The 24,604-nt window shown below is 42.8% G+C and overlaps 1 protein-coding gene across 1 annotated transcript in view; it reads left to right on the top strand.

Moving 5' to 3' along the window:
- Nucleotides 1-22,235, top strand: part of MYH15 (myosin heavy chain 15) — a 45,242-nt gene extending 23,007 nt beyond the window's left edge. The window contains exons 24-42 of the mRNA XM_057373929.1: nucleotides 231-473; nucleotides 1,087-1,263; nucleotides 1,768-1,913; nucleotides 2,487-2,577; nucleotides 3,556-3,945; nucleotides 4,907-5,033; nucleotides 6,106-6,224; nucleotides 6,712-6,908; nucleotides 7,918-8,267; nucleotides 8,797-8,921; nucleotides 11,589-11,704; nucleotides 13,770-13,962; nucleotides 14,679-14,882; nucleotides 15,874-15,999; nucleotides 17,496-17,666; nucleotides 18,215-18,319; nucleotides 19,588-19,683; nucleotides 20,191-20,328; nucleotides 22,124-22,235. Coding sequence (XP_057229912.1) covers nucleotides 231-473; nucleotides 1,087-1,263; nucleotides 1,768-1,913; nucleotides 2,487-2,577; nucleotides 3,556-3,945; nucleotides 4,907-5,033; nucleotides 6,106-6,224; nucleotides 6,712-6,908; nucleotides 7,918-8,267; nucleotides 8,797-8,921; nucleotides 11,589-11,704; nucleotides 13,770-13,962; nucleotides 14,679-14,882; nucleotides 15,874-15,999; nucleotides 17,496-17,666; nucleotides 18,215-18,319; nucleotides 19,588-19,683; nucleotides 20,191-20,328; nucleotides 22,124-22,141 — 3,132 coding nt within the window. The 3' untranslated portion in view covers nucleotides 22,142-22,235. The remainder of the gene's footprint in view (nucleotides 1-230; nucleotides 474-1,086; nucleotides 1,264-1,767; nucleotides 1,914-2,486; nucleotides 2,578-3,555; nucleotides 3,946-4,906; nucleotides 5,034-6,105; nucleotides 6,225-6,711; nucleotides 6,909-7,917; nucleotides 8,268-8,796; nucleotides 8,922-11,588; nucleotides 11,705-13,769; nucleotides 13,963-14,678; nucleotides 14,883-15,873; nucleotides 16,000-17,495; nucleotides 17,667-18,214; nucleotides 18,320-19,587; nucleotides 19,684-20,190; nucleotides 20,329-22,123) is intronic.
- Nucleotides 22,236-24,604: the final 2,369 nt, after the last annotated feature.

Here is a 24,604-nt window from a genome sequence, read left to right as displayed (position 1 = left end):
CTCAAGGCRATGTCCATGGCAGCAACCCTTGGAAGCAGTCTCATATGTGAYTAGTCAAGCTCACCACTATGTCATCCTGCTCTGTTAATTACTAGTCTTATAAAATCRAGAGTAGGACATTTTTCTCACATTGTTGGATTGGGCTCCCTGACYAGTTACAGGCTAGGGGACAAGTGACAGAGAAAAAAGGCCAGGCAGTCATTGCTGTCCTCTTCCTTGTGCCACACCAGGAGCAAGACACTCTGGCAGATGCTGAGGAGCGATGCGACTTGTTGATTAAATCCAAGATTCAACTAGAAGCCAAAGTCAAAGAACTGACRGAGAGGGTTGAGGACGAGGAAGAGATGAATTCTGAGCTGACTTCTAAGAAGAGAAAGTTGGAAGATGAGTGCTCTGAGCTCAAAAAGGATATYGATGATCTTGAAATAACACTTGCAAAAGTAGAGAAAGAGAAGCATGCTACTGAAAACAAGGTACATTCAGAACTTCACCATGTATGCAGAAGAGGTTAAGCATGGATTACATAATTATAAGTGCTACAGGTCTTCTGATGGTTTTACACTGTTTGTTACACAGGCCATGCTGAAGGAGCAGTARATAAAGTAATTTGGCCTTATGAGGTACAAATTGTTAGCTCTGAGCCTAASTTTCCCTTTTTTGAAGTGAGTTTTGCTGCTATTCAGCTAAAGAATTATATCTACTTGGGRTATTTTTAAGTAAAAAATTTTCTGCTGTAACCATTCATTCTTCCAGCTCCCCTCCATAAAGCCTGTAAATGTAAAAAGCTCATCTCCTGGCGAGCTTTTCTTCCCGAGAGAATTACAAGTTGGAGTCCATCACAATGGGAGTGACTGAAAATAATTTAGTRTGTTTGAAATAGGGTACTATACCCACAACAAAAGCTGGCAGATGTTAACACCCTTGATGGCCATTTAGCTCAAAAAACCACAAGGTTCTGGGAGGGGAGAGATTCCTTTCTTTTTCTTGTTTTCCTGCCTACAAGTTCAGAGCAGACAGTCATTTGAGCCATGTTATGATAATCCTTTCCTTCAAAGTTTTACAAATACATCTTCCTTTCTCACACAGGTGAAAAATCTGACAGAAGAAATGGCAACACTTGATGAGAACATTAGCAAGCTTACCAAGGAGAAAAAGTCCTTGCAGGAATCTCATCAGCAAGTTCTGGATGATCTACAAGCAGAGGAGGACAAGGTCAACACCCTGAGCAAAGCTAAAGTGAAGCTGGAACAGCAAGTGGATGATGTAAGCTGGTTCTGTCTTTATGTTTCATGAGGCTCATTTTTCCACTACTTAAGACTGGACCTTTCATGAGACTGAAAGGTTGCAAAACTTTGAAAGTATTCAAAGCTTTTAGAAATATAGTTCTTGTAATGTCTGTAAAAGATATAATACAGGAACGCTTCAATAATTTATCTGTGTTCAGCCTTTGGAAGGATTGCAATAACAAGGGAAAACCCTCCCAACTTGCATTTACAGCACAACTGGCATGAAGTCAAACAGAWCTTTGACACCAAGAGAGCTGTAATGCTTGCACAAAAGCATGGACTAACCCTTTTGTTCTATTTCTTTAGCCCATATTCCCACTGRCTATTAGAAAATGGAAAAAATGTAAACTAAGATGCTTGTGGTGAAGTGCTTCTGCTTCACAGCTTGCTAAAACTTGGCACAGAACAGGGCACAGCCTACATCTGACTGTTGTAAACCATCTGTGTTCAATGTATTTATTAAGTGACTTTGCTCCTACAGCTCGAGGGATCACTTGAACAAGAGAAGAAAGTGAGGATGGATCTAGAAAGGGCAAAACGCAAACTGGAAGGGGATTTGAAGCTGACCCAAGAGAGTGTCATGGACTTGGAGAATGATAAGTTGCAGATGGAAGAAAAGCTGAAAAAGTAAGAAGTTGATTCTGTTTTACCAAATAAAGCAGTGTCATTTTAGAGCCTTCAGGTGTGTCATCCTGCCCTGATGGGGGCTAAAAGAAAATTCCAGTGTGAGAATGGAAGGAGGGAGGGAAAATTACTCCTGTGCACGCAATAGCTGGACCATGAGAATTCATTAAACTTTATTCCATTAGGGAAAAGCAATCTAGAAACTTTACTAATGTTTTTCATTATTTAGAGGAGAAAGTGAAGGAACTCTCTAAAGTTGTTCATCCTATCTACCTGTGGTAGTATTGTTGGGAGACCTGACTCTCATAAATATGTTTTTCCATTGAGGCTGAAAATAAAGTTATTTTTGTATGACACAAAGAATCAGAAATACAGTTGCACTAATGCATGCAGAAGCTTGACTTGGAAACTGCTGCTCAGAGGAAAATGTGTTCTCATGCAAATTGCAATACATGAGAATTGTTTTCATTTTTAGATATTTTAGAAGTTTTACTGAACAACTCTTTAAAAAGTGCAAAATCCTAACTTGAAGCTCCAAGGCAAATTGTCACAGCAGGATTTTCCTTTCTGTGGCAGGAAAGAATTTGAAATGAGCCAGCTGAATTCCAAGATAGAAGATGAACAAGCTATAGTGATGCAGCTGCAGAAGAAGATCAAGGAGCTCCAGGTCAGCTTGCTTYTTTATCGTGTACCTTAGGATGAGTTTCTCTTTGTGCTTCACTGAAAGACCTTGTAGAAACTTTCCATGGCCACCTGCAGCTCCTCTTTGAGACACAAAGTTGTACATCTCTATAGATTCCCAGACAGATCCCTTTTTTCCCTCAGGACGCTTGCTCTGTAGTGTTTCCTCCCACTAGCAGGACATATGACCACAGAATGGTAGGGGTTTCAGGCAAGGCAGAAAGGCTCTGGTGTTTCATTTTAAGCAAATAATATTGTTCCAAACCACGGAGGTGAGGGTAGTTGTGGAGAGGATTTCAGCAGTGATAAGCATGGATTTGAAATTTAGAGAAAAGGCTTCAATACACAGGAAACTTCCAGCAGAAATTGAAAGGTCAGGGAAAGTCAGTACAGTCCAGACAAAATGTCTGAACCCAAAAATATCAGGTCCGCTTTTTTTTCTGTTAATAAAAAATATTTGTTTAACTTGGATGTAAAGTGCACATTGGTGAAAATAACCTTTTAATAAAAAAAGACTGTTCCAAATAAATATTCGTTATCCATGCAGTTCTGCACACTTCTGTATTTGAAACCCTATCTTAACACTCCTAGAGAGAAATTACTTCAGTCACTGAGCTCTTAAAATGTTGATTTATTGCTGTAACTCCTATTAGCATGTAATAACTCCCATGTACTTCAGCTGAATGTCAAACACATGAAGTTAAGGTCGATGCACTGGACCTAAATGTCTTGAACTAGAACTTTTAGAGCAATCTACTGCGAGCCAAATGTGACTCATCACCATTACTGTAGCTCAGGATCTGCTTTACTGACACAAATGGTCAAGTCCTTTAACTGCTGAGCTTCTGCCAGCATTGTAAAATGTGGGCTGGCAGAGGGTCTAACAATTTGTGAGTTGCTTCACAGTCTTCTTGATGGGAATCTTCATAAAAGTGACCCAAAAGTGTTCATGTCTCTCTGGCAGGCTCGCATAGAGGAACTAGAAGAGGAACTGGAAGCGGAAAGAGCTGCTCGAGCCAAAGTGGAAAAGCAGAGATCAGATTTGGCCCGAGAGCTGGAGGAGCTGAGCGAGAGGCTGGAGGAGGCTGGGGGAGCCACAGCTGCCCAGCTGGAGATGAACAAGAAGAGAGAGGCCGAGTTCCTGAAGCTGAGGAGGGACCTGGAGGAGGCCACGCTGCACTACGAGGCCACGGCCGCCACGCTGAGGAAGAAGCACGCCGACAGCGTGGCCGAGATGGGAGAGCAGCTGGACAACCTGCAGAGGGTCAARCAGAAGCTGGAGAAGGAGAAAAGCGAGCTGAAGATGGAAGTGGATGATCTGTCATCCAACATGGAGCAGATGGTCAAGGGAAAAGTAAGGGTCCTGAGGCTTCCCAGAGCCCCCAAAAGTCATGTGTGGCTAAGGCTGGTCTGAAGGTTTCCCAGGACACCTGGTAGTGTGTTAGGGTGTTTTAGAGGGTGTTRTCTTGCACCCTGTCTCCCTTCCCCAGCTGGTGGTATAACCCTTTTCCCTGGAGATGGGACAGCAATTAAGATRGCCTTTCTGAAACCCACAGCACATCCCCAGGCACGATTTTTATCCCTGAATCTCCGAGCACAAAAATGTGTCACGTAAATGAGGCTTCTCCAGGCTGGTGATGAGTGGAGCGATGCCATCCAAGGCAGGACATCTCTCACCCTAAGCAGGGTCCTTTCAGAKCCTGCCCGTGGTTCACAGTTTTGATCCGTGTTAGCACTGAGTGCCAAGCAGAGGCTTGCATGATCACACTGAATTTTCACTTCCTACAGCTGAATTGTGGATTTTGTTTCCCGAGCAGATAATCTCAGTAGCTTTCAGAGCACTCTAAATAGATTCCTTTCAGTGCAAGTAAGGAAAAGAAATGTCAGTATTCTCAGAGTTAGAAAGCTGTCATCAAACCCAATTTATGATAAATGGCAATTAAAGCCGAATCAGTAGAGCAATTTTCATTGGAGGTGATTTTCCCATCTAGCAATTACGAGGAGGCTATGCCTGAACTCCAAAGGCTTGTGACTGCTGCTGAAACTCCTGCAGAGTCTCTTCACCCTGGTGCTTGCATTCAGTACACAATTCAGGGAGAACAAACRGGGTCTGATGGGGAGTCCCATGGTCTGGGATCACAGACATGGGGCTGCTCTYCCCTCCTCTACTGCTGTGATATATTTCTGTCTTTGCTATCTGACATTTCTCTGAAAGACAAAYACACAGAGAAAAGRATACATTTTGAAGGCTACAGCTTCCAGATGTCTGCCTGGAGGCTGCAGCTTCCTTTGTCTTTTCTCCTGATTCCCATTAGGCCAATGCAGAGAAGCTCTGCCGCACTTAYGAAGACCATCTGAATGAGACAAAAACAAAACTGGACGAAATGACTCGCCTCATGAATGACCTCACTACTCAGAAGACAAAACTGCAGAGTGAGAATGGTATGTGCACATTCAGCCCAGAGAGACTGCTTCCCAGGAATTGATCKGGGGCACCTCAGCACTGCAGCAGCAAGATGTGTTCTGCAATGGGATTGCTGAATGGAGCAGTAGCTTTGTGTCTATTGACATTTCTGCCTTCAATATTTTTATAACCCTGGTGGGGAAACCTTGCCTTGGACTGGCTTTTAAAATAAACTTATGCCCACATTTATCAGCATGCAGTGGTACCATCTCATGAGCCAACATGGGTGTGCCAGCTCTGTACCAGGCTACCTGGATACCTACTGTTTTGGGAACAAATATGTACATCTAGAAATGCTAGAGGGAAAAAGGAGTTGGCACTGTGTGAATCCCCTGTTCCTCAGSCTGACCTTGGGCATTGCACCCTGGAAGACGTTCACATCTGGCCAAAAATAGACATACCCTCTAACTTCTTGCTACCTTTCTGGCCACAGCAGTATTATTTAATTTCTGTATCCTCATCACGTATTGCTGTTCTGTGGGTTTTCAAAGACATTTTTCATTTCTTGTGTGCTGTAACTTCTGCACTTCCACAGTCCATGAGAATGTGGTTTTCACTCCCCAGAGAAACACTTCCTGTGGCCAATGAAGATTTACTTATATACTCATCCTCCATGCCTGTTGTGAGCTTCTCACGGGGCTTGACAGCCCTCTGAAAAGAAGTCTATGGAAAAGCAGTGTGAAGTAGYGAAAAAAAGTAAAAACAAAACCAGCTACAACTGCCCATGAAAAGAAGTATCAGTCTAGTCTGGTCCACAAACTGAGGTAAAATTAATGAATCAAGGTATTAGCAGTACAACAAAAATTTAAAAAAAAAACCTCGAGCCACAAAACACACCCAAAAAAAGCAAAAAAAAAAAAAAAACCAATAAGAAAAACTATCCTAGTGAAGGGTCTGTGAGTTACAACTTTGGAAGATGCTTAGCAAGAGGTCAATCACAATCATTGTAAATTCTTTTCCTCAGCAGAATTGGACAGGTAGGACTATGATTTTTGATTTTGTCATTTCATCAACTTGCTCTCTTTGTTTGTTTGTCAAATCTTGTGGCAGGCGAGTTTGTTAGACAACTCGAGGAGAAGGAGTCRCTGATAAGTCAGCTGTCCCGGGGGAAAACATCCTTTACACAACAGATTGAAGAACTTAAGAGACAGCTAGAAGAGGAAAGCAAGGTACTGCTTTAAATGTGTCCCATTCCTTGAAATGGAATGGCGAAAAATGTTCATGCTCAGTTGCAGCCTGGGTAAAASCTGAAATGAAAGGAGAGACAATGATTCCTGTTAATTGTACTGACCTAAGTTCCTGACCCTGACTGAGGCACATCATAAGAGAAGAGTTTGGGAAAATCATCAGTATACATAAGTGCTAAATAAACCTTACCCAGTAGGATAGCCAAAATCTCAGATCTTGCGTCGTAAAAGTTTTGGTGTTTCTCCAAAGTTATTAAATTAGCCTCAGTCTTGGTAATTTCCTCCTCATGTTACCAGTTAGGAATTACTTCAAACACTTCTTGCTTCATTTGACCTGGACTGTCAAAGCCAGAGGCAAAAAGAGAAAAAAAAAAAAAAATCTTAAGCCTCCATTTGAATTTCTAGGGGCCGTTTGTTTTGTTTTTGCTGTAGGTAACCTTGCAATGTTGTGGCATTTCTGTCCCTGCAGTCCAAAAATGCCCTGGCTCATGCCCTGCAAGCAGCCAGGCACGACTGTGATCTCTTGAGGGAGCAATACGAGGAGGAGCAGGAGGCCAAGGCAGAGCTGCAGAGGGCTCTGTCCAAGGGAAACGCAGAAGTGGCACAGTGGAGAACCAAATATGAGACTGATGCCATCCAGAGAACTGAGGARCTGGAAGATGCCAAGTGAGTTATGTGGGCCTCAGTGTGTCCTCAGTGGGCAGGACTGCGTTCACTGGGTGTGTTCTGTGCTAAGAAAATTGGGCACCCTGCTTGGAAAGTCTCTCTGAGTCATTGCTGTAATTTGGGGCTGGCCTCCTGCTGTTCTTCATAGTGCTTGGGCAGGGCAGTGTTTCTGCTGAGTGCTTGTCTGTGGAGCAGTGGTTGTGGACCCTGGGGTTTATTTGAGAACTGACAGAATTAGGCAGCCCTACTTGATTATCTCACACTCACTTGCTTTGCCCTGGTCCAGTACTGCRTTTCCTTGGTCTTGACTTCCCTTTCCCACTGGGAGATGATGGCAGAAAGTCACATTGACTCGCACTGTGCAGCTTCTCCCAGTTACAAGGTTCACATTGCTGGGCAAGGTCTCTGAACGTCTCCAATCTCTGCCACTGCACATCTCAGACCTGCAGGATCCTACCCCACTTTCAGAATATTTYCTCCATCTCATATCTCCACAATCCTCTTTCTAGGCCATCCTTTCTTTCCAGCACCTCTTCCTGCCAGGACTCCCTGTTTTCCCAATCTAATGTATGAACAAAAGCCCAGGGCATGACCAGCCTCCTGTTTGGTGGTTGTCTCATATTTCTTAATTGAAGAAAAGTGACACTGTCATTTAGAGCATGTCTTATAAAAAATTTACTCTCAGCCCATACTGGTTACAGCTAATAAGCAGCAAGCTGGTGTCTGACAGTTCAAAAGTTCAATTTCAAATATTCACAGGCACACACAAAATTATCTGCCACATACGAGTATTCATAATTTAAGCTGGTTTTTTCCATCATAGTCCCTTGTCTCTAGAGAATCAATTTCCCTCTGCCTTCCTTTTTTTCTTCCCTCTGCCCCGTCCTCACCCCCTGACCATTTTCCCTTTCAGAACTGAATTATTGAGTCATTGCTTTGGTGTCAGTTTTTCTGGATAACACAGCAGCCGTGACACTTGGTCATTTCCCTGTGTCTCCCTGCCTTTTAGGAAGAAGCTCGCTGCTCGCCTGCAAGAAGCTGAGGAAGCAATTGAGGCAGCCAATGCCAAGTGCTCTTCTCTGGAAAAGACAAAGCACAGGCTGCAGAATGAGCTGGAGGACATGATGATTGACCTGGAGAAGGCCAACTCAGCAGCTGCCTCGCTGGACAAGAAGCAGCGTGGGTTTGACAAGATCATCAGTGAYTGGAAGCAGAAGTACGAGGAGTCACAGGCTGAGCTGGAGGCTTCCCAGAAGGAGGCCCGTGGCCTCAGCACTGAGCTCTTCAAGCTGAAGAATGCCTACGAGGAGACCCTGGACCACCTGGAGACTTTGAAAAGGGAAAACAAGAACCTCCAAGGTATGCTTCATTCGGGTCCTGCAGCCAGTGCATGAGCCACATCAGAGGATGGCTGGAGGGCTGCAGCTGCAGCTGCTGTGGCAAAGGTGTTTATCTCACCCTGAGATGAGCTTTCTGATGTCATTTGAGACACTGATGCTGCCAGTGAATGTTTTGAACACAGAGATAGGTATGGCCAGAGGAGAGAAGGCTTCCCTTTGCCCCCTGACAATGGAGCTCACTGGCACAGGAGGCAGTCTCAGGGGACAAGAAAGATGACAGAGGTGCAGGGGATAAAGCCTACACAGCTTTCAAAGAAGAGCACAGTGTTCCTAGCCTGCAGATCACAGATAAAAATTGAATCACTACTGTCACTTCAAAAAGCATTCACAAGAAAAGCTGTGCCTTCAAGATGTTGTGGTAAAAAATCTTGCTGTAAATGAAAGTAAGATTCACTACTAAGAAGTAGCGAGGTCTTCTTACACTCCATGAATTGCAGGATGTTCCAAATGCTCKGTTTGCTAAATCCATCCATCCTTTCTTGTTTCAGAGGAGATTTCTGACCTGACCAATCAGATTAGTGAAGGAAACAAGAGCCTTCATGAAATAGAGAAAATCAAGAAGCAGGTTGAGCAAGAGAAGTCAGAAGTTCAGCTGGCTCTGGAAGAAGCAGAGGTAAGGAAAGAAAACTTAAGGGAAGAGGGTGTCTTTATCAGGATTTTCCATCCTTTTCATCCTCTCAGGAAAACAGCAAACATGTTGATTTTTAGCATATGCACCCTCTTTGCACCCAGCTCCTCCAGCCTTGCTAGCCAATGTGTTCAAGGGTGACTAGTGACTTTGGGAGATGTCAGCCCTGTGATACTCCTTTTGCAAGGAGGTGCCTTATAGCTTTTGGGGTTTTGTTAGAATCAGGTTGGAAGAGACCTTTAAGATCATGGAGTCCAACCACCACCCCACACTACCCCTGTAACCCCTAAACTACTAAACCACATCACCCAGCACCAGGTCTGGTTGTTCCTTGAATACTTCAAGGTATGGGGACTGCACCACCTCCCTGAACCGCCTATTCCAATGCCTGAACAGTGAATTTGTTTTTTTTTAATCTCTAATCTGCATCTCCCCTCTCAGCTTTATGCCATTTCCTCTGGTTCTTGGCAGAAGAGACCAACCCCCACCTCAGTAACTTACAGGGAGTTGTACAGAATGATGAGGTGCCACTGAGTCTTCTCTTCTTGCAACTAAACAAACCCAACTTCCTCAAGGACACATTTTCTAGACCCTTCACTAGCCTTGTTGCTCTTCTCTGGTTGGTTGGTTTGGTGTCTGGGGTTCTTTTTTACTTTCAGGAAGATCAGAAATCTTCTGCCCACTGCCTCAAAATTCAGTCCTTGCTCCCTTTGATGCASAATATTTCAGTCTTTCAGAAAGCAGAAATGCTGAAAATTATGGTCTTACACTCTTCTRTCAGATATTTCTACTGTCTAGTTTCTAACAGCAAATGCACCATTTCCTCCTTATGACAATAAGAAAACAAACCTCCTGATGACTTTCTCTTTTATGAGGTGTCAGATATTGTGTTGGATACTGCAGCCTGCTTTTAAAAATGCAGTAGTCTCAGAAGAAAAACGAAAACAGTCAAGTAGGAATTTGGTAAAGACATTTGGCCTCACTGCATTAACTTCTACAGTGCCAAGTATGTGAACACCCAAGAGGGTTGCCTCATCCCARTTCCCAGAAACAAACCAATATGGAACAATCCAACTGGAAATCCYTGTTATTCACTTAAAGGGCTCAGCAGACAGATTTTCTCAAAAGTGAGGTGTGTTACAAGGCTAAGAAAGGGGAACAGGTGGTGCTGGCAGAAGCATCACAATGCATAGCAAGGGATTTTTAGTGCAGGCTGAATTTCTTTTGGATTGCATCTAAATAATACCTGCTAAACCAAACATCACCCTGTGGCAGGAATCTGTTAATAACTTCAATGCTGTGCAAGTTCTTTTGTCTGTTATAGGATGCTTTATACTTTGCAGGGATTTCACAGCCAGACAAACAGGTCATGATCAGGGCACAGGAAAGAGCATGTCTTCCTTCCACAGCTCTGAGAGGTGGAGAACAGCTATGTACCCTGTCAAAAACCTTCCCTTGCTAGGAATAATACATCTTGAGGGATCTAAGGGGCACAGTTTGCTTTCCTGGACTGTGGGGAATAGCTTTCTAAAACTCAGTGTATTAGGAACTAACGAAAGTAAAGTGATGATKTATCTTATTTAAATTGTGAAAGAAATGGGTTAATGCAGGTTTTCTCCCTTTCCTGTGAATCTGGGTCTCTGGCAGTCACTGCTGGGGRCAGAGAACTTCCACGTGCTGTTCCCATTAATATGTTGTGGCTCCTTGTYGTGTGTATTTGACTGACCTGCTGCWTGTTGGCTGGAGATTAGCAGGGATTTTGTRCAGCTTTGTTTTCAGAGCCCTCATTCTGTTCCCATCTTATCTCAAGGGAAGCATAGCTAAGCTTGTGCAGTTCCACCCTTCAGTGAGCACTTCCAAAAATAAGATATTTAGTTCTGTGCTCTCGTTCCTGTTCAATGAGAGCAGCCAGGAGACAGAATGACACTGAGCCTGGCTTTTGCAAGACCTCAGAGGCCTTGTTATTTCTGTATGGGCTGTTGTCTGCTTAGTTCTTCACTTCCRCCTATGAGAGAAATGTGGGAATAGACACAGGAACAAATCACCCCTGTTTCAAGACAGACTTGTCTTCATGTTAAWTGGAAAGAATGGACAGAGTATTTTTGCCTTTTGTCATACAGAGTTGGTGTCTGTTATTTCTTTCCTTGAAGTCATACATATTACATAATTGTTGRAGGTTTTCAACACTTTGTGATTTGGAGAGGTTTTTGTGAGTGGGAGGATGGATATGTGGACCACCTCACTCTCCCTACAACAATCTTGGTTTAGCTTATCCCTGTCCCTTACAAGCCTGTGAATTTCTGGAGGGTGTCTCTACAGAGGTGTGGAGCAGGAAACATCTGTTGATGTCAAAACCATGCAGGGCTGAAGGTGTTGGTGTGTTGTGTGGGGCTTTTTTTTTGTGAGCTGTGGACTGTTTGACAATTYGTCCTCAGAGGAGCTTGCTGCTCGGTTTTCCAGCTGTCAGGTTGCATTAGAAGGCAAATAAATGTGTTGTTTTGCCATGTAAGCGCCTGTGTCCTTGCCTAGAGAGAGAGATGGAAGGAGGAAACAGGAAGAGAAGTGTGAAGGGATCATCTTTGTGCAGCTGCTTGTGATTTGGGAAAAAAAATCAATTCCTGGTTTGCAAGCTCTTGGTGTCTTCTATTTCAGGGAGCTCTGGAGCATGAAGAAAGTAAGACCCTTCGTTTTCAGCTTGAACTCTCTCAGGTTAAAGCAGAGTTTGAAAGGAAACTGACAGAGAAGGAGGAAGAAATGGAAAATATAAGGTACTGTGCATGAGACAGCATATTTCTTAAGGGAAAAGTCTGAAAAGATTGGAAYTTTTCTCAAGACCCAAGCCAGTTAAATGCACCAGAGGTAGTTATGYCAGCATGGAGAGATACTGTCTGTACCAAAAACAGCTCTGACTATTTACCAAAGGGTAGCCCAACCACATTTCCCTTGCTCCGTTCAAATATTCCTGTCAGATCAGTCTCTGACAGTGTGTAGTTAAATCCATCATGCATAACACACTGCAGCTCTAAAGAACTGGCTGGCATAATCAATTCGTGGCAGACCATGAGTCACCAACTCTATAAGCTGACAGTGTATGATATATATATATGCTCTATAGATAATAGATGGATAGATAGTATATGCTGTTTATTTAAAATATATATATATATATGTATTTTTATATATATACATAAATATATATGCTGACACTATGGGGGCAAGTAAGCCTAGAGATTTGCCCTCTCCCATTCCTCTGTGGGATGGCTGCCTCCAAAGGGGACCCTCGGGCAAAATCAGCAATAGGTGCCTCAGTGGTGCTCAAACCTATGTTACCTAAAGGCATATAGTTAATTTATGCAATTCCAGCTACACTGARTGTGGGATGATGTGAGGAGCTTGCTGTTGTGTGTTCACCATTTGGGTCAGCAGTGAGAACTGCAGACGTGCAAACAGTGTGAACACAACAGAAGAGGAACTTGCAGGAGGGRTAAACAGGAAAAATGGAAAGCACTTAGATGAGAGGAAGATGATGGCTTTTATCTCTCCCCTCCCACCCAGTAGAAGTGCAAGTCTGAAGAGTTGCACCCTTAACAAAAGGCCATGCTAGCCTGTGCATCTGTGCAGTATTCAGAAAACATTGCCCTTGAATTAGTCAGTGTTGCAATGCTGTTAATTCAAGAATCTTGTCATCGCTTCTTGATAGGCTAAAGGGCAGGGCAGGGAAAGTCCAAGGCCCACACTGACCAGGATATCTGCAGGGATTGATATGTTAATKGTTCCAAAAATATTTTGGCCCCTTMACCTGTTGGTGTYCTGCACATATATGAATAGCAGAGATCCTGGGATAAGCTGCAATCAGTGCTTTCTGTTTCAGTTTCATTAGGAGTATTCAGCAGACATTGTTTTCCAGGAAGTCTAGGGTACAGTTCAGTATTTTGCTGAAGCAGTAAAACCCTCCTGTTTTTTTTTTGCTGACTTGCTGATTTCCCAGAACTCCTGTGCTTCCTGGAAAACTTGGCCAGCAGTGAAATAAATGTTTCCTTGTGCGCCTTATTCTGTGCTTTGAATTACCTTCTGGTTGTAAGAGAGCAAAATTTTCATGGTAGGACTTCTCTGTTACAGAATCAAGAAAATTAAGCCCCTGTTTGTATCTGCTTTGTCTTTAAATTGACACTAAGCTGCCTTTCACAGGGGGACCAGGCTGTCAACTGGGTGGGTTTAATCTCCTCTAAATTTAGATGTCTGTAGCATATATTTCTATTAATGAATCATTTCCCTTATAATTAGCATAAGAAATGTTTTTCAAACATCTATTTTATGATGCAATAAATTGTAGCTTACACATGCCATTTACTATAAAGAACACCCGGAGTAATTAGCTTGGAATGTAGCAGCCTACCTTCAGTTTGATTAATCCCCTCYGCTAATGCCTTCAGCAAAAGGCTGAAATGTAAAATATCCCAGGAAATTATTCAGTAAATATCTTAGCAAGTGACTGTTAAGCTGCAAGTGCATCTTGTTAGGTTCAAATCCACACTTGCTTGTGTTTACAAGAGCTCTGAGAGCACTCTTTACTCCAGTAGTGCCAAAAGAAAYACAGAAGAATGCTAGAGGTGCTTACAGATCAAGAGTTAGCTGAGGGTAATGAAGCATCCCAGCCAGTCAGACAGCAGAGAGGCACTAGAAACTGTGTGTGCATATGTGTGCTACATATGTCAGTCAGAAACACTCTATTTCTGGAAGAGAGATGCTTTCAGAGGGTGAAGTACTGCTGCATGCAGTTCTACATTCCTGCACAGAGAAAATGATCCCATTCATCCTTCATGTCCTTTGCAGGAGAAACCAGCAACGTGCCATCGATTCGCTGCAGTCCACCCTGGACTCTGAGGCCCGCAGCAGAAACGAGGCCATCCGGCTCAAGAAGAAGATGGAAGGGGACCTCAATGAGATGGAAATCCAGCTCAGCCATGCCAACAGGCACGCTGCAGAAGCAAGCAAGTCAGCACGAGGCTTGCAGATACAAATAAAGGTACTGCTGGCCCTGCAAGCACCCAGTGGTACACACAGGCTGGGTTTCACTAGCACAGACCAAACCAGCAGTGGTGATGGGAATTAGGAGGGAAGCTACTCCCAACAATGTRAAAGGAAAACCTCGGTGATCACCTCTGGTATAAGAGAATACTGAAATGTGGATTTCTTCTCAGACTTGCACACAAGCTGGAATGAGATCTAGTCATAAAACCCTTGCTGGCTGCAGCCTCTTGCAGGGGCAGAAAGCTACAGCAGGAGGAACCAAAAAGCTGTGCTTTTCTTGTGCGATTGCAAGCCTTATAAAAGTGGAGAGCAAGTGGGTTGTCTTTTGGAGTACAGGGAGTGTGTGTATATTCAGCTTTGTTGTTTGTGTCAACATTTATAATAGCTTAAAAAAAAAAAAAAAAAAAAAAAAAAAAGCAAGTGTTTCTTGCCAAGGCACCTCTTCTGTTGTTTCCTCTCCCATGCCTAAGCAGCTACTTCTGCCTCAGGCAGACATGCCAGCTCTGAGAGACTTGAGTACACAGGGATTTTTCCCCCCTTGCACAACGTACCACAACAGCCATTCAGCTTACAGTTGGGAAATAAAATAAGAATACAATAAATTTAAAAGGCATTGAAATTCTTGAGGTTGGTCCCAGGTGGGCTGTGCAGTCTTGGGTTCTTCAGTGTAAGCAAAGAGGCTTGAAATGGAGTTGTATTGCTTTGTTTTAGGAGCTTCAGGTGCAGCTGGATGACTCAGGACACGTGAATGAAGATCTGAAGGAGCAGCTGGCAGTCTCTGACAGGAGGAACAAYCTTCTCCAGTCAGAGCTGGATGAGCTGAGGGCTGTGCTGGACCAGACTGAACGGGCAAGAAAGCTGGCAGAGCACGAACTGCTGGAGGCCACTGAGCGTGTGAACCTGCTTCACAGTCAGGTTGGCTTTTTTTTTCTGCCCTAAATCTCTCTTGAGCACTGACACTGTTCCTCCTGGAACATCACAAGTCAGACACACCCTGCCATCACCCCCGAGGGACAATGGGGGAGAGGAGAGAWGTCACTCTGTAGATGTGCCACCTGACTCCCTTCCAGTTAGCTGGAACTGATGATTCATCCAACTGCTTTAAACAGCTTCCAGGAAAAAAAAAAAAAACACCGATGGAAAATAACAAGAGTAAATTTGATTTCTTGCCTTCTTCCCTGCCATCAAACCAGTTTCTGCTTTAGTTAAGGCATGCCCTGAACGGTGAGGCATTTCTCTGGAAAACAACACAAGCACTGTTTTTGGCAGGGCACTGAGGATCCTCAGCAGTGTAAAAAACCACAAGACTGAGCTCTCACAACAGGGAGATGATGCAGGGCAGGAAACCACAGGGATCCATCTGCAGCAAAGTGCTCTCTGTGCGTGCAGGTCTCCATTGAGATCAATTTTGGGCTTTCTGAAGGAGGACATGGCTGCTTCTAGGCTGGTGCCATGAGGGGCATGTTCAAAGCTTCTGTTCACCAAGTAACAGTCACAAAGAAATGAAAATGTGATATAGGCTGGTGATGTTTTGCAGTATTTCCTCCAGCCCACTGGTGACATTGGGCTTGTTTGAATCACCTCACTGGCTGATTAAGGATCATTAATTTACCAAAATGAACAGCCTTACTCATTCTTCTATTTCAGCCTATTGCCTACTATTTCATGTGAATCAAAATCTGATTATTTACAGCTTTGAGAGTGTTTTTAATATTTCTTCAGTCTGAAGCTACCTATTCTAGTCAAGCCAACCCTTACCACATGCCTGGGTCTGCCTTCTCAAATATTGCTCTGAGTAATCCAGAAGCTGCAMAAATTTGAAAGCCCTGGTGTGGTCTGGTATTTAGAGGAGTTGTCTCTAATCATCACTTTTCCTTGTTTTCCACTGTTCATTTATTAATAAAAGAACACAAGCCTCATCAATCAAAAGAAGAAGCTGGAGGGTGACATTTCCCAGATGCAGAATGAAGTGGAAGAATCACTCCAGGAGTGCCGGAATGCAGAAGAAAAAGCCAAGAAAGCAATCACAGATGTAAGTAGGCTAGCTCCTTGTTCACTTCTCACATGTCACAATGTCTGAGAACAACCAAGAAAGTATTACCCAGGTCRCTGTTTCTGTGCTTGTTACAGAGCTCACACATCCAAAGCCCTCCAGAGTTATCTGGACRTGACTGATGAAACTACAAAATAAAKCAGGATAGAGATAAAAAGAGAGGRCAGATTTTTTTTTCTCATGTTTAGGGTTTGGGTTTGTGTTTTTAGGATTTTGTTTCCACAAGAATGCCATTTCAAATGACCCTAAAGTCTCAGATCATGTCACTTTTTTATCAAGTAAATCATTCGCCCAAATAGATCAAACCAGTACAGACTGAACTGTGCTAACCAAATAGATCAGTAAATCATTCACCCAAAATAGATTAAAATGCCACTGGAAACCAGTACAGACTGAACTAGTGCTAACTGGTCTCCTGGTGTACATAGAATCCAGGTGACAAACAAAATCACTGAATTAGGAAAATTATGAGACCTATGATCCCAGAGAGGTGGAGTGTTTTCTTTAGGGAGGACAGGTATTTGGGCAAGTATAGTTCCATTTCACTCAGACCTGGAGAAATCCACATCTTCATAGTTCAGCTGATGCTTCACATCATACCAACAAACAAAATGAAAGCTAAAAGTGGAGATTTCTGAGTTATGTGGCTGGAGTCTGGACAAAGCTCTCCCTGTACCCTGGTCTTTACTGTGTCTTGGCTGACAGCACTATTACTGCCTGCCAGAGAGAAGATGCTGATTCTCCTTGATGCAGCTCCAGCCTGGATTACAATGAGTGCTGTTGCTGTCTTTTGATGCCTGGTCAGTGATGGGTACCARCTCTGCAAATGGCTCTTGGCAGGCACCAACATCAAATGATGATGATTAGCAGGAATGAGCTAATTTGGCATCCTTYACCTGTCTTACAGTAAGACCAGGAACTAAGATGTTGATACTTAGTTCTCTATTCCAGCAGAGACTGAAGAAGTTGCTCTGCTCTTACAGCCACTCAGGCAGCTCTCACTTGTGGCTGTGCAGGGGAATTTGTCTGCCAGTTGTCTTAGGCTACTACCCTCCAAGGGCTCCAAACACAAAGATTAGATTTCAAATAATTTCCCTGTCATATGTCTGTAGTGAATGTCACAGGCTTACTTGTAGGCATTACAAATGAGAATCCTAGTGATACAGCAAAGGTATAAAGAAAMCAAGAAAAAGGGAGAAGGAAGGAATCTTAAGGAATCTTAAATAAAGGAAGGATTAAGGAAGGAATCTTAAATAAAAGCATTAGAACAAATAAGGGAAAAAGGCCTCCAAGGTTTTTCTGTCTTTTAATTCTCTCTGTCCAGGCAAGATACGCATACAGAAGGTATTCTGTGGAGCTTTGGGTACAGTGAATGATCCAAATAGGGGATAGTTCAGGACTGATCATCCATCCCCCATTCTGGAACATAATCCAATGGCATAAGGGATTTCCTCTAAAATGTGGTTGTTTTTCAGGCAGCAATGATGGCTGAGGAGCTCAAAAAGGAGCAAGATACTAGTGCTCACTTGGAGAGAATGAAGAAGAACATGGAGCAAACCATTAAAGACCTCCAGAAGCGACTGGATGAAGCAGAACAAATAGCTCTGAAGGGTGGCAAGAAGCAGATCCAAAAACTGGAATCCAGGGTAAGTTTGTGATCCAACTTCAGAGCACTGCCTTCTGCTTACAGAACTGGCACAGATAGGTAGCTTTGGGCTGCCTGGTAAATTCACAGAGGTCCACAAGGGGTAGTATGGACACTTTCCTCTGTTTCACGAAATGCAGGTTAGAAGTTCTTGGAGGCAAGCTTTGCCTTCATCATCCAACTACAATGAGCTGCTGACCAGCAGATGAACAAAGCTCTTGATTAAAAAAAAAAAAATAAAAATAAAAAAAAAAAAAAAAAAAAAAAAAAAAAAAAAAACCAACCTAAAAGCCTCAGCATATAAAATCAACAAAAGCCTCTGCAATACTTGCCTCGGTTAAACTCTTTTGACTTTTACATGTTGTCTGCACCAGCTGATGGTGCAGCTGAAATACTTTTATGAAGAAGCAGAATGGAAAGGTAGCATTTCAATCTCCTCCTGAAATTCGACTCTGAGGAGATGTCTAGAAAGTCAGCATTTCTTGAACCAAATTATCCACTGCTTTACATATATGTAGCATAATGGCAAGGGCTTTTCCTTTTTTGCAGGTTCGTGAGCTGGAGAATGAGCTTGAGACGGAACTCCGTCGCAATTCGGATGCCCAGAAAGGAGCCCGCAAGTTTGAGAGACGCATAAAAGAGCTGACTTACCAGGTATGCAGTACCCAGCAGGTCACCAGAAAGAAATGTCATAAATTGCCTCAGGGTTCCCGTGAAGGATGAAGGAGGGCCTTACTCAGAGCTTCCTGACTGCAGGAAGCTTTAAGAGAGGAGGAACATCTCCCTAGGGYTTCTATCACAAAATGCTTTGGGTTGGAAAGGACCTTAAAGATCATCTCTACCCCCCTGCCATGTGCAGGGACACCTTCTACTAGACCAGGCTGCTCAGAGCTCCACCCAGCCTGGCCTTGAACACTCCCAAGACAGAGCATYCACAGCTTCTTCAGGACAACCTGTTCCAGTGATCATCATCCTCCTGCCTGATTTGTTGTAACTAATGTTAGAAAGCCTCAGTTGACGGGATTTGAACCGTTTTAGCACAGTATTAATATGGAACAGGCTTTGATGACTATTCACAATGCAAGGGAAGAAATAGCCCAGCTCCTTCTCAGCTGTGCTGCTATTGCTAAAAGGAGCCAGAAGGACCCAGATGACTCTCATCCCCTGCTCAGTGTAGGGTTGCTGAGTCCCAGGGCTCTGTCACTTATTGTTGAGCAGCAAGGTCTAGTCTTGAGCCTCCTGCAGGTTTGCTAACAGCTGCTCTTGCTTCYTGCCCTTCAAAAAGGCCTGCAGCACAGAACATTTATCCTTTTGCTTTGAACAGCATTAGGAAGATAAACCCGTCCATCTGCCTTAGGAGATTATTTCACCTCCTACCTGTTGTTTTACTTTGACTTTCGTAAGCAGAAGCTAAAGGTTGTTTTCTTTGAATATAGTGCACAGGCAGAATTAGCTGGTCCTTCTGCTTATGGAGCATGACAGTTTAAACCAGGCTCCTTTTACCAGAAATGCCTTCAAATCAAACTTCCAATTATGCAAATTACATAGTTCTAGGCTCACTCATACCTGCCGCAATACATAATGACATGCTTTATAATGACAAGCGTGTTCCTTGCCCCTGAGCATGGAACTCTGTCTGTATCTGTACACCTGCAAAAGTGTGTCCACATATATATCTTTCTTTATATATGTTTATATTTACATATATACATGGGAAAGGCACTTTCTTTCAGTCTTCACCCTTCACACTGACACGTCTTCAATGACAATGYAGAAATTTTTCTCATGTGTACACATGATATAGCTTGTTTGTGCTTTGAGCTATTTTTCCAAAATATGTATGCCATCCACAATTATTGCATTGTGGGAGATGCTTTAAGCCTTTTCTCTCTATCAATCCAATTAATGGTGTTTTGATACAGTCAGAAGAAGATAAGAAGAATCTTGCCAGGATGCAGGATCTGATTGACAAGCTACAATTAAAAGTGAAGAGCTACAAGCACCAAGCAGAGGAAGCTGTAAGTAATTGGGCCTTTTTACCTTTGMGAGATGTATTGTTCTAAACCCACAATGTTTCATCCATAGAAGCTTTTAGTACAAATACACATTTTGTGTCCATTAATATTTCTATTCTTATCTGCATAAGCCCTGTAGATAAAACTTTATATTATATATAAAGTAAAATATTCAGCATGCGTTGATCATATTTAAGAAAAGGCATTCCATTTTATTCGAAGACTGCAGTATAATTTGCAAGAGAAGGGRAGGAAGGGAAAGAAAGGAAGGACTTTTTTCCTCCTAGCCCCTTGGAAGGCACGTTGAGAGCCTCTCAGTTCACTCAACATGGAAAATGCYACTGGAAACATCGACTTTGTAAAACAACAACAATCTCAGTTCTGCAGGAGGCAAGTGCTGCCCATGCAGGTGGTACCTACTCATGCTGAGCACTTTCCAGCCCACTTCAAATTAAAAGCTTTGCTTCATGTGGACAGGAGGAAATCAACTGCACTCTTTTTTCTCACCAGGAAGCTCAAGCTAATCTGTACCTCTCCAAGTACAGAAAACAGCAACATGATCTGGATGATGCTGAAGAAAGGGCTGAAATAGCTGAATCTCAAGTTAATAAGCTGAGGAGCAAATCAAGAGATATTGGCATGAAAAAGGTATGATCAGACCATATGGGGTGGATGTGTTTAACACACAATAGTGGATGCTCTGTTTCTATTACATCTCTGAAAGTAGTGTTGACTAGAAAAAATTCTTGAGTTACTGCATTTTTTTAGTTTTACTCTACCCTTTAACATTRAGGTAATCCTTTAGGATAGCAATCAGTCACTTAGATAAAACATATTCTCTGTGCTCTTGATGTGGTCATGTAACCTCTCTTCTCAGCAGCAGAAGCAGAACTGGTGATTTGGTGGATRTGTTTYGGGTTWTGGGGTTTCTTTTTCCAMGGAATATTAAAAGACTCCACCTTTTTCTCTCTCTGATGATGCAGACTACTGTATATGTAATACAGGCTGGGGATTACCACTTAGGCAGATATTTTAACAWTGCTCTTTCAATGAACTTGTATTGGTTTGAAGAGCTGGATGAAAAAAAGTATTGGTGATTAGTCACTTAAGTGCTGAGAAGTCATTAGTTAGAAACATATTTGTGGTGTTTTGCTCTTGAACTGAATGGTAGCAGAATAATTTTGATGAAACTAGAAGGCACTTAAGAATTTAGTCTGGAACTGAAAGCAAACTTGTCTATGCTTGCCTGGGGTAACCAGGGCAATTAAGAGTGGGGTTGTTACTTTTAGGAATGATAGAAAGGGGAATTGGATCATTGCTTAATCTGTTTAATTTGCAAGTGAAGCAAACCATCATGCTTAATATCATGTAAGTTTTATAGAGCGGACAGCTCCCAGGCTAGAGAAAAAGGGAGTGGGGGGGAACCCCTTTACACTCAATTTCTGCTTTTGTATTGGCCTAATAAAGTCACTTTTGATATAAATGACTGTTGCTCCACCATTTCGAGTAGAGCTACATTAAAACTATGTAAAGATCTGGTTTCTCACACATTTATGTACAACGGAAGCAGTACTGTAACTAAAGCTCAAAAGAGTTGCAGCTTTTAAGGGTAAAAAATTTCCACAGATTTTTCTAAATTATTCCAGCCCTACAAAAAAAAAAAAAGTGAAAACTCAGATAGATTCATTTAAAGATTCGCAAAGCATTGGCATCACGCAAACACTGAGATAGGTACACCATGAGAGTAATTTATTTTTTAAAATACTATTGAGATTGCTGTTTATTTCTTGCATCTTACTAGTACCTTCTTTCTGCCTCAAATACATGTAAGTCCCRGAATAGTGGATGCCTGTTTTCATTAGTCAGATGCTGTTTGCCYACACTRATTGCATCTCTGGCTGTAGCAAAAGTGTTTCTCTGCCGAAAGATGAGCACAGTGGTGCACACAGAGGTGTCAGCTCCACAAGAAGGGTCTGGTGGCAGTAACTGCAAAAGCTGCCAGGAAACATTCAGGTGGTGACTGCTGTCCCAAAAATCACAACACATCTCCTTTTGGGGAGAGAAGGGCACTGTAGAGACTGCTTTAATCCTGTAGCATTAGAAATACTTTGTTTACTGCTACTAGCACTCATTTCCTGGAAACTCCTGGGAATGTGTGTGAGTCAGAACATCACCACCTATTGAAACAAGATTGTACAAAGGTGCTCTGCTATCAAAGGGATCTATATAATCTACAATGAGGGCAAGACACCTGCATTCTTAGCTGGAATAAGAGACCAAATGTTGGCTGGATTGCTGCTGGTCTATTTCAGATACAAAATGGTAATACTGAGGAGCAGAAGCATTAGTGAAGAGAAGCTTTTGACATTTACTTGTGACTTTACCTAAAACCCATCAACGCATCCATTTTTAACAGCTGTATACTATCTCAATTGCATTTCAGGTTCATGAAGAGGAATAAAAAAATCCAAGCTGACAGATATGAGAAGATACTTGATATAATCAGGCACAACTGAAAGCAGATGTAGAAAAAAAATAAGCACTTACAGAAATAAACAACATCAAGTGAAAATCCAAATAGACTGTMTAGCATATTTCATTCATTTATTTGTGTTTCTATTTTGCCAAGCCTCAGGGATCAATAGAAGATTACATCTCGCCAACAGCCAGCTTCATTATGTTTGAACAAATCCTAATTGGCAGATCTCTGACAAAATCAAAACCAAGGGCAAATCCAGCCATGCTTCGCAGCCTCGTGTATTTCATATGCAGATTGCTAAAGCAGCTGTCTGTGGTTCAGGAATGGTACTCCTCAGTTCACTCCCTCAAACCACACTGCCACTCTCCTCCCTTACCACTGCTTCCCACTCAAAGAATGGAGGTGGGAGTTGGAAGCACAAAAATGTGAAAGATCAAAGGCTGAAATAAGAACATTTTCCTGGAAACAGCAAYGAGATAAGAAAATGAAAGTAACAGCAACAATATTAATTATAAAGTGTACAAAAGGGAGGGTGATACCCTTGCAGAAATGCTCACTGTGGGCCCCTCCTTGAAGGAACCCCTTTCATTCCAAAGAGACTCCAGGTCCCTCTCCTCATCCCTCCCCACTCCTGCCCTCCAATGAGATGAGGTGGTATTGAGTAACATTAGGGTGCTGGTCATGCTGCCTCATGGCTATTGCAAAAARATTAACCCTGTCCTGGCTGTAACTAGAAGATTAAACCTGTGCAGGGGCACAGCCCTTAAGGCTGGGATAATCCAGCTTCCATCTGTCCTGCCAGTAGGACCCTGAGTTTTGGAGGAGAAAAGGAAATAAAGATTTTCATATAAACAGTCAGTTTGGAACCTTCCATTACCACCATTCAAAGGACTTCTCTTTGCCAGCTGCAGGATGGGCACAGAAGACACTGCCAAGGGACATCTCCCTGTGGCTCAGAAATAGTGTTCTCTTAGATTGTTCCTGCCTTTAAACAGGGAGCTGGTCTGGTGGTTTAACACCAGCCAGAAAATTAAACTCCAAAAAAGCCACTCCTAAAATTAAACTCCAAATAAGCCACTCGCCTTTCCCCCACCACACCCTTTCTGCTATGAGAGATAAAAGCAGAGACTGTGGGTTGAGAGAACAAGTTRCTGAAAGCAAAAAGCAATGGGATGAAAATGCACAGTGACACCAACAATGTTAATAACAAAACTATACAAAAAGAGATGATGCTTTAYCCACAGAAAGGTGTTTGCCACCTAGACTTTGTTCCACATGGCCACTGTGACAAGGACAAGATGGCAGATGCTCCCCGTAGGTCACATCCATGTTGTTCCCCAGGACAAGGACAACCAACTGTTCCAGTGCTGCTGGCTCCTGTTGTTTCCCAAGACCAAGACAAGATGGCAACCACTCCCTCACACCACATGGCCCTCAGGAAAAAAATAAGATAGTGGGGGGAGCCTCCCACAGCTAATGTTTCCCATCYCTGAGCCCAAGACAATGGAAAACGATGACAGACAAACCCCCAAAAACCGGATTGTCCATGTCCCACCRCCCATTATCCAGATACTGTGATAGGCTGTGCTCAGCAGCATTCTCTCCTCTCACCTCGGTCTGCCACTGTTCTGCTCCCCACAGCTGTCCCCACTCTGACACTTTTCTGCTTGCCCCACCACTGCCAGGTGTGCGCTAAGCTCAGACTTGCTGCTGTCAACAGCACGTGTGGTCTTTCCTTTAAAGTAAAACAGTAAATGAAATAAAAGCCAGTAAGCCCTGTCTTTCCTTCAGACTGAAAAAAAAAAATTCCTTAAAACTTAAGGATTTCTTCTTCTGTAGAAACTTMTTTTCCCTTTGGGAAATCCAAGTTCCAATTTTTCATGCCGACTTGGCATGGGACAAGTGAGAGAGTCAGACAAGCTCTGCCCTAGCCTCAGATTTTTGGCAACAGCTTAAAATTAAGAAATTTCTCTGGCCATAAATTCTAAGGATGGGGGATCAGGTCTATTTATAATTTTTTTTTTATTGAACAGACAAGAAGTAACACAAAAGATCTTAATCAGTTACTTATTTCACGGTATAAAACAAAAGAACTATCAGTAGATCAACAGTTGCATGATATAAGGTACCTGTACTAAAGGTAGCAAAAGAAACAGTACAGATTAGGAATCAAATACAACTTAGCACCAAAATGATGATAATGTTCAGGGAGTCCTTTCACTCAGCCCCTGCAAAGCAGGTGTCCTTGCTCAGGGAGAAATTCCAAACATTTCCAGGAAAATGCACAGATTTCTGCTTTGTGAAAGTTTGGCRTACCTTATATAGTTTGTAAAGTGAGTCTTTCAGTCAGAAATCCAACTTCTCTTTCCAGATCTCACTTCCACAGTCAGATGTTTGTTGTCAGCTGGGAGATGCCAGTGTTAATCCCACAGTACCAAAGTAACT

Source organism: Malurus melanocephalus, unplaced genomic scaffold (assembly GCF_030028575.1).
Source record: "Malurus melanocephalus ecotype Western Australia unplaced genomic scaffold, MMel_1.1 scaffold_210, whole genome shotgun sequence".
Lineage (NCBI taxonomy): Eukaryota > Metazoa > Chordata > Aves > Passeriformes > Maluridae > Malurus > Malurus melanocephalus.
This window is presented reverse-complemented; position numbering and strand designations above follow the sequence as displayed.